The sequence below is a fragment of the Loxodonta africana genome, chromosome 3 (genome assembly GCF_030014295.1).
Source record: "Loxodonta africana isolate mLoxAfr1 chromosome 3, mLoxAfr1.hap2, whole genome shotgun sequence".
Lineage (NCBI taxonomy): Eukaryota > Metazoa > Chordata > Mammalia > Proboscidea > Elephantidae > Loxodonta > Loxodonta africana.
Genome location: NC_087344.1, coordinates 19,398,114 through 19,407,504, shown reverse-complemented (window position 1 = coordinate 19,407,504; position 9,391 = coordinate 19,398,114). Strand labels below are relative to the sequence as shown.

At 44.5% G+C, this 9,391-nt stretch overlaps 1 protein-coding gene across 1 annotated transcript; it reads right to left on the bottom strand.

Moving 5' to 3' along the window:
• Positions 1-2,502: 2,502 nt before the first annotated feature.
• On the bottom strand, positions 2,503-4,978 carry LOC135230519 (serine/threonine-protein kinase MARK2-like). Its single transcript, XM_064279875.1, has 2 exons — positions 3,010-4,978; positions 2,503-2,781 (listed from the first exon to the last, which is right to left on the bottom strand). The coding sequence occupies exons 1-2, from the start codon at positions 4,957-4,959 to the stop codon at positions 2,503-2,505; spliced, it is 2,229 nt and encodes a 742-aa protein (XP_064135945.1). The 5' UTR covers positions 4,960-4,978.
• Between the last annotated feature and the right edge of the window lie 4,413 nt (positions 4,979-9,391).

Sequence of the window (9,391 nt, the reverse complement as noted above, 5' to 3'; positions counted from 1 at the left end):
GCTTTCTTTCTCTGTTGGTCTTCTCATCAATTTTCCCCTGATAGAGGAGCATCTCAGGTGCAGGGACACCAGGTCCAAAGCATGAGCTTCGCTCCTGTTGCTGCTTTATTAGGGGTATGAGGTCCCCAACTCTCTGCTTGCTTCCCTTTCATCTCTTGAGACATAAGGGGTGGTACAGACCACACCCCAGGGTAACTGCTTTTACATTGGATGAGGGGTGTGACCTGGGTAAGGATAGCGTTACCATCCCATCCTAATCCTCTTTAACATAAAATTACAATCTCAGAATGGAGGACCGTCACAAGATACAGGGAATCATAACCCAGCTAAAGTGATGCACACTTTTTGGGGGGGACATAATTTAGTCCATGAGGCGTACCTAAAATTCCTCTTGCAATTATGCAAAAAAATATGTGGCCTGAGGAGGACCAGGGGTCAGGGCAGAAGAGCAGAAGCATAAGAACAACCCACCCTGGAGAGAAAGAAGGCCAGTCCTGTGCCCTCTGTGAACAGCAACGTTTTCACAAACAAACACGGAATTGACCATTCCAGAAATTAAGGGAAGACCACCTTGGCCAGGGCAACATCCACAATGCTTTGGACAGTCTATCTGATTCAGGATCAGGGGCCTCCATGGCATCTACCTGTACCTCAGTCTCTCCACCCCAGTCCTACATATACCACGAATCCAGGACAGACTCGGTGCAGCCCAACCAGGACTCTGGAGTGTGCTCCAGGGTGAGCAACAGTGACGTGCTGCAGTTTAGAACATCTTCCCAGTGTGTCTGTGAGGCTTCCTCCTCATCCCACACCATGAGCAGCAGTGGTGGAGCTCAGAAGGAACTGGTTTCCTCCAGGGAGTGTGAAAACTAAGCTCTCTGCATGCTGAGAAGCTGCAAGAGATTCCTGACCAGCTGAGTTTGCCTCAGATTGTGAGCCCAGCCTCTCCCTCTGTCAGCAGCGAGGGATGGCAGGGGGCCACTGAGATTTGTTCAGTGTTATTTGCAGGATTACATGTCTTGGTTTGCCAGCTCAGCGCCACATATTTCTAACTCAGTACAAATAGTAAGAAGGAAAAGGAGGAGATATTGGGAATGATGTAGAATTTGGTAATGGGGGTCCATCCATTTAGCAGGACAATAAATTGAGAAATGACTCTGGACAGGCTTAAGTGATTGGAACTCAGTATTTGGAGCGCCCCCGCATCACTTTGGCAAGCTCTTGCTCTTTCTTAAGCTGCACTACATATTTTTCACAATGTAAATCCTGTCAACCATAGGCCCTTAGAAGTATTGACCTATTTTCCTACTAATTATAATGCTCTCTCTCCCCCACCAGTACAAGCCCTTTTCCTGAGGCAGAAATGAATCCCACTAACTAAGTGATCAAGGGCAGTGGTCACTCATCAGTACATGCAAGGAAGGTAAAGTATATGGTATAAATTAGGTGGACCAAAGCATGTCTCAAAAAATCAGGAACTACAACTAGCTTGGAAGTTCTTCCCTAATGTAACCTTCTCACACTGTCAAAACACAAGTTTCTTTTTTTTTTTTTTAAATAACACTCAGTATTTTGTATGTCCTATAGGAATTGTAATTGTGGCTGTGCCCCCAGTAATCAGGCATGGCTGCTGGGGGGTTATAGCAAAGCAATTTCTTATGGAAAATGGATTTAATCCCATGGAGCTATCTAAGCACTCTTCACGTGGGAGAGTCTAACCAAATTGACAACTACCTGCTTCCAGTGTGTGCTAGGCCTACCAAAACCATTAATACGGAAATATTTGTTGGAAACTGATACCCAGTGTTAAAAAATATAGACATGTCACTGTACAGGAGACAGAGCCAACCATGAAAAGCTGAGAAGCAAGGTCAATTTGGGCAAAATTTATTGGCATGCCACCTCCAAGGCTACTAAAGTTCTATAAATGGGTGTGCTAGAAAAATTTCTCCTAGGGTGGAGACGATAGGGCAGGTGGTCTCCCTCTGAAAACAATAAACAGGTTCAGAAAAGGATCCAATGTATAATAGAATTGATGCCTATTCTTGAAATACTTAGGCCCACTTGAAAGTCTTCCATGTTGAGTTTCGCATGGCCCAGGATCTAATTTGATGGCTAAACTCCAGATTTTTCCCCAAGGAAGAACATATGATGTCATTCCACAACTCGCCTGGTCTTCGGTCATTAGTGTTCAGTCAGTGAATGTATTCTTGAGATGGTCTCTAAATTCAGGTGGGACAAGCTCAAGGTCATACTTTGGCTCTTGTGGACTTGGTCTGATTTTCTTCAGCTTCAAGATGTTTCAGAAATAGACTGGAGGCCTTTCTTTCAAGTCATCTGTGTGTGGAGTTAAACCGACAACTTTCTGGTTTGCTGTTCAGTGCATCCCAAGGGACTCCAGAGAGATCTCGATGGCCGTGTTAGTGAATCAAGTGGCTTTCCCTATTACAAGCTTTCCTTTGTCTGTCTGAACGGATGAATTTGGGAGTGTTTGTTTTGTTTTCATGAATTCTTTGCTTCATGTTTGCTGCAGCGGATCTGTAGGAATCTGAGAGCAAAGACGAGGTGGAAGTGCTTAAACCTGGAGAGGCCAAGCTGTTGTCGCTGAAGTTTACGTGGAGGAACCAGCTCCATGGAGCCCAACGAGATGATGTGGAAGATCTGCCAAGTGTGCGATGCCAACAGCTGCGAGTGGGATGTCTCCCGGGCATATGTGTTGCTGTGCACACGTGACGTGTAGGCCAAGAGGACTTTGTGCAGTGGAGGATGAAGGTATGCACACTGCCTTGATGATTGCTCAACAGGGTTCAAGTGAAGTGAATTTCGGGCACCTTTTTTAGGTGGGTTTTCCGAACATTGCCTTCAAAATTACAGAGGAGCTTAAACCTTGGAACTCCTGTTTTCTCTCAGGCAGCTGCTGCCCCCATTTTAAAGTGCAAGGTCACTGGTGATTTTTGAGACAATGTTATTGAAGGCCTCAGAGGTCCCTGAAATTCTCTTCACTTTTACCCCATTGAGAGTCCTCCGAGGCAGGGTGCACACCTCCATCCTCCACTGAGTGAAGTCCTGTTGTCCTGGTGTGCCATTCATACACAGCAGTGTGTATTTGTGTGTGAGATCCCAGTCACAGCCATTGGCATCCAACACTTGACAGATCTCCTGCAGCATCTCGTCGGGCTCCAAGGAACTGGTGATCTTCATCCTCCAGGTAAATTTGAGAGAGCGTGGTTTGGCCTGTTGAGGTTTGATCATTTGTGCAGCTTTGCTGTCCGATGCTTTGTGGTCCTTTTTGTCATATGTAAAACAAAGGCATCTTCTCATGAGCTTAAAGAACCTCCCAGTGGCCCGCTTCCAGCCCTGGCTGCTGACAGAGGAAGAGGCTGGACTCACAGTCTGGGGCAAACTCGGCTGGTCAGGTAACTCATGCACCTGCTCCTCAGAGGAAGAGGCTAGACTCACAGTCTGGGGCAAACTCGGCTGGTCAGGTAACTCAAGCACGTGCTCCTCATTTGCGGAGCTTAGATTTGACATTCCTTGGGTAAAACTGGTTTTCTCCAGGGCCCCGGCACTCTCGTTGATGGTGTAGGCTGAGGAGGAAGGCACAGAAACACACTGGGGTGGTGTGATGGGCTGTGGCACCTCACTGTTTCTCCCCTTGGCATACAGGTCAGAGTCCTGGTTGGGCTGTGCCCAGGCTGTGGTAGATTGCTGCCGCAGGTGGGCCAGGGCCAGGGAGAATGATGGAGAAGTAGACACCATGGAGGTCCCCATCCCTCCCTCAGAGAGAGTGTTCAAAGCATCGCGGATGTAGTAACCAAAGGTGGGAATGGTGGGCTCGGTGTAACTACGCTGTTTGGGTTTAGGACAGACGGTAGGAGGCACTTCATGGGATGAGGAAGGAGTGTGGCTATCGGTGCAATGGGCTTCAGCCTGGGGTTCCAGGGTGCTGGTGTGGCTGTCAATCTCATATGTGTCGTGACGCAGGATCAGATAGGTGGCGTTCGCATCATTGTAATTGTGGTTCAACAGTGAGTCATGAATGTCTTCCTGCACGTAACCCGTGTTCACCGTCACCTCAGTGTGCCAGTGGTTATCGTAGTCTGGGAGTGGCTGCACACAGAGCTTTTGTTTTTCTTCATGGCTCACCTTCATCCATGGATGTGCCAGGATGTCCTCTAACGTGGCTCTCTTTCTTGGGTCACGAATGAAAATTTTACTGAGCAGGTGTTGACACTGGCTAGACATGTGGAAGGGAACGTGATATTGTCCCTGCAGCACCTGCTCTCGCAGCTTCGTCAAGGTCTTCCCACGAAAAGGCAGAGATCCAGTTACCATGAAGTATAGGATGACTCCCAGGCTCCACACATCCACTGGGGGTCCGTCATACTTTTCTCCCTGAAGGAGTTCTGGGGCAGAATAAGGGGGAGTGCCACAGAAGGTATCCAGCTTGCTCCCTGGGGTGAATTCAGTTCCTAAACCAAAGTCTGCAAGTTTGATGTTCATTCGCTTGTCCAATAGTAGGTTTTCTGTTTTCAGATCCCTATGAACAATACTCTTGTCGTGGCAGTACTTCACCGCTGACACTATTTGTTGGAATTTCGTTTGGGCCTCTTTTTCGCTCATGAAGTCATGATTCACTAGGTGGTAAAAGAGGTCCCTTCCACTTGCATACTCCATGACTATATAGAGGGCGTGCTCATTCTCTATGACTTCAAACAGCTTTACAATATTTGGATGATGGAGATCCTTCATAATTTCTATCTCTCTGTATAGTCTGTGGAGGTCGGAGGACGTGTGCTGGATCTTGTCAATTATTTTAATGGCTACCTCTTGGCCGGTGATGATGTGCTGGGCCAGCTTGACCTTGGCAGATGCCCCCTTGCCGATGGTTCTGAGGAGGTGGTAGCGTCCCACATGAGTTTCCTCCACAGCAGAGAAGGCTAAGTGGCTCTGCAGCATGTTGGCTATGGTGCGAAGGCGTAGCGGGCTTTGGGATAAGAGGTGCCCTGGTGGTAGGATTAAAAACTTAAAAACCCAAAACCCTAAAAAGTGGTGACTAAAAACTTAATGAAATATGGAAAAAATGAGAAAAAGTTAAAATATAATCAAAAAGGTAAAATGAGAAAAGAGGAAGTAAAATTTTAAAAACTGATAAAAATAAGATAAATTGTATATATAAACAAAACAAGAAATCAATGAGAAAGATTCAAAAAAGGAATAAATAACATGAGGATAAGAAAAAATACAAAATAAAACAATAATAGTAAGATGATAAAAAAATTAACAAGTACATAGAAAAAAAGAAAAATTGAGGATGTAAAGGAAGAATAAAATGAAAAACGAATGAATGCAAATGAGGAAAAACAAAGAGAAAATAAGAATAGCTGGCGAGGAAATAGAAAAACCACAATTTAAAGAGAAAACAAGCCAAGTTTGGTCACGATGTCTCAGGTCACTGAAGGAGCTTCCTGAGCCAGAAAGACCACAAACCTAGGTTTCCAGGGACTTATATAGGGGCTTGGAGTTCCAAAGAATTGGCTCCTTATGAGGTCACCACAAGAAATGGACCAATAAAAACGGGGGGTAATTGACTGTGCTTTTTGCTCTCAGGGATTCTTTACTCATTTTTTTTAGAAGAAAAATGTGTGTGTGTGTGTGTGTGTGTGTGTGTGTGTGTGTAGAGCGAGAATTCCACAGAGCTTTTCTTTCCTTTTTATTGATCTTCATGTTATTTTTTTTATTGTGTTGCAAATATACATAATAAAACACGCCATTTCAACAATTTCTACATGTGCATTTGTTACATTGCTTATATTCAAGCTGTGCAAGCATTTCACGGTTTATGTTCCAAATCATTCCACTACCTTTCACATAAACTCAATGATCCTAATCAAAAACTCTTCCTTCCCCCTCCCTGTCACCCCTGGTAACCACTAATAAGCTTTGTTTTGTGTATATTTGCTTCTGCCCTATAAGTGAGATCAGAATGCATCTCTCCTTTTCTGACTGACTGACTTTTCTCAGCTTGGTGTTTTCAGGCTTCATCCATGTTGTCGTATGCATCAAGACTTCATTTTTGGGAGTGTGTGTAATATTCCATTGGAAGTCCCTGGCTTGCACCAACAGTTAATTGCTCATCTACTAGTTTGGGGGTTCAAACCCACCCAGAGACTTCTCAGAAGACATTCCCGGTGATCTCCTTCTGAAAGGTCAGAGCCTTGAAAACCCTGTGGAGTTGTGTGTACGTACCAAAGTTTGTGTATCCATTCACCTGCTGATGGACATTTTGGCTGTGTTCATCTTTTGCTTCTTGTGAAAAGTGCTGCAGTGAACAGTTGTATATAGATTTCCGCTTGCGTTCCTGCCTTGCATAGTGGCTGTTGTTGTTATTAGATGCTGTCGAGTTGATTCTGACTCATAGCGACCCTAGGTACAACACAACAAAACACTTCTGGGTCCTGCCCCATCATCAGAATTGTTGCTGTGTTTGAGCCCACTGTTGCAGCCACTGTGTCAGTCTGTCTTGTCAAGGTCTTCCTCTTTCTCCCTAACCCTCTACTTCACTAAGTGTCTTAGTTACCTAGTGCTGCTATAAGTGCAATACCACAAGTGGATGGCTTTAACAAAGAGAAATTTATTCTCTCCCAGTCTACGAGGCTAGAAGTCCAAACTCAGGGTGCCAACTCCCAGGGAATTCTTTCTATCTTTGTTGTTTCTGGGAGAAGGTCCTTGTCATGAATCATTTTCTCCTGGCCTAGGAGCTTCTCAGCACAGTGACCGTAGGTCCAAAGAATGTGCTCTGCTCCTGGCACATCTTTCTTGGTGGCATGAGGTACTTATATCTCTCTGATTACATTTCTCTCCTTTTATCTCTTGGAAGATAAAAGGTGATAGAGGTCACACCCCAGGGAACCTCCCCTTCCATCGGATCTGGGCTGTGACTTTCGTAAACGCGTTTCATCCCTTTCTATTCAATCCATGACATTCCACCTTGTTGTTGTTGTTGCTAGGTGCCATCGAGTCGGTTCTGACTCATAGTGACCCTGTGCACAACAGAGCGAAACACTGCCCGGTCCTGCGCTATCCTTACAATCGTAGTTATACTGGAGCTTATTGTTGCAGCCACTGTGTCAATCCACCTCATTGAGGGTCTTCCTCTTTTCCGGTGACCCTGTACTCTGCCAAGCATGATGTCCTTCTGCAGGTACTGATTGCTCCTGACAACGTGTCCAAAGTATGTAAGATGCAGTCTCACCATCCTTGCCTCTAAGGAGCATTCTGCTGCACTTCTTCCAAGACAGATTTGTTCGTTCTTTTGGAGGTCCATGGTATATTCAGTATTCTTCGCCAACACCACAATTCAAAGGTGTCAGTTCTACTTTGGTCTTCCTTATTCATTGTCCAGCTTTCACACGTGTATGATGTGATTGAAAATACCATGGCTTGGGTCAGGCACATCTTAGTCTTCAGGTGACATCTTTGCTCTTCAACACTTTGAAGAGGTCCTTTGCAGCAGATTTGCCCAATGCAACGCGTCTTATGATTTCTTGACTGCTGCTTCCATGGGTGTTGATTGTGGATCCAAGTAAAATGAAATCCTTGACAACTTCACTCTTTTCTTCGTTTGTCATGATGTTGCTCATCAGTCCAGTTGTGAGAATTTTTGTTTTCTTTATGTTGAGGTGTAATCCATACTGAAGGCTGTGGTCTTTGATCTTCATCTGTAAGTGCTTCAAGTCCTCTTCACTTTCAGCAAGCAAGGTTGTGTCATCTGCATAACGCTAGTTGTTAATGAGTCTTTCTCCAATCCTGATGCCCCATTCTTCTTCATATAGTCCAGCTTCTCGTATTATTTGCTCAGCATGCAGATTGAATAGGTATGGTGAAAGAATACAACCCTGATGCACACCTTTCTTTACTTTAAACCAATTAGTATCCCCTTGTTCTGTCCAAAGAACTGCCTGTTGATCTATGTAAAGGTTCCTCAAGAGCACAATTAAGCGTTCTGGAATTCCCATTCTTTGTGTTATCCATAGTTTGTTATGATCCACACAGTCGAATGCCTTTGCATAGTCAATAAAACACAGGTACACATCCTTCAGGTATTCTCTGCTTTCAGCCAGGATCCCTCTGACAGCAGCAATGATATCCCTGATTCCACATCCTCTTCTGAAACCTGCCTGAGTTTCTGGCAGTTCCCTGTCGACATACTGCTGTAGCCGTTTTTGAATGATCTTCAGCAAAATTTTCCTTGTATGTGATATTAACGATATTCTATAACTTCCACATTCGGTTGGATCACCTTTCTTTGGAATAGGCATAAATATGGATCTCTTCCAGTCAGTTGGCCAGGAAGCTGTCTTCCATATTTCTTGGCATAGACGAGTGAGCACGTCCAGCGCTACATCTGTTTGTTGAAACATCTCAACTGATATTCCATCAATTCCTGGAGCCTCGTTTTTCGCCAGTGCTTTCAGAGCGGCTTGGACTTCTTCCTTCAGTACCATCGGTTCCTGATCATATGCCACCTCTTGAAATGGTTGAATATCAACTAACTCTTTTTGGTATAATGACTCTGTGTATTCCTTCCATCTTCTTTTGATGCTTCCTGCATCGTTTAATATTTTCCCCATGGAATCCTTCACTATTGCAACTCGAGGTTTGAATTTTTTCTTCAATCCTTTCAGCTTGAGAAATGCCAAGCGTGTTCTTCCCTTTTGGTTTTCCATCTGCAGCTCCTTGTACATGTCATTATAATACTTTGTCTTCTCAGCTGCCCTTTGAAATCTTCTGGTCAGTTCTTTTACTTCATCAATTCTTCCTTTTGCTTTAGCTGTTCGACGCTCAAGAGCAAGGTTCAGAGTCTCCTCTGACATCCATCTTGGTCTTTGTTTCCTGTCTTTTCAATGACGTCTTGCTTTCTTCATGGATGATGTCCTTGATGTCATTCCACAACTCATCTGGTCTGCGGTCACTAGTGTTCAATGCATCAAACCTATTCTTGAGATGGTCTCTAAATTCAGGTGGGGTATATTCAAAGTCATATTTTGGGTCTTGTGGACTTGCTCTGATTTTCTTCAGTTTCAGCTTGAACTTGCATATGAGCAATGGATGGTCTGTTCCCCAGTCGGCCCCTGGCCTTGTTCTGGCTGATGATATTGAGCTTTTCCATCATCTCTTTCCACAGATGTAGTCAGTTTGATTTCTGTGTGTTCCATCTGGTGAGGTCCATGTGTGTAGTCACTGTATATGTTGGTGAAAGAAGGTATTTGTAATGAAGAAGTCATTGGTCTTGCAAAATTCTGTCATTTGATCTCCAGCACTGTTTCTATCACCAAAGCCATATTTTCCAACTACTGATCCTTCTTCTTTGTTTCCAGCTTTCGCATTC

What these genes read in the sequence shown, in the direction of transcription:
- LOC135230519 (XM_064279875.1), bottom strand. Translation starts at nt 4,959, where the DNA reads ATGCTGCAGAGCCACTTAGCCTTCTCTGCTGTGGAGGAAACTCATGTG. An exon ending in CTCGGAGGACTCTCAATGGG is followed by an intron (nt 2,782 to 3,009) that starts GTAAAAGTGAAG and finishes TCATCAAGGCAG; the next exon opens with TGTGCATACCTTCATCCTCC.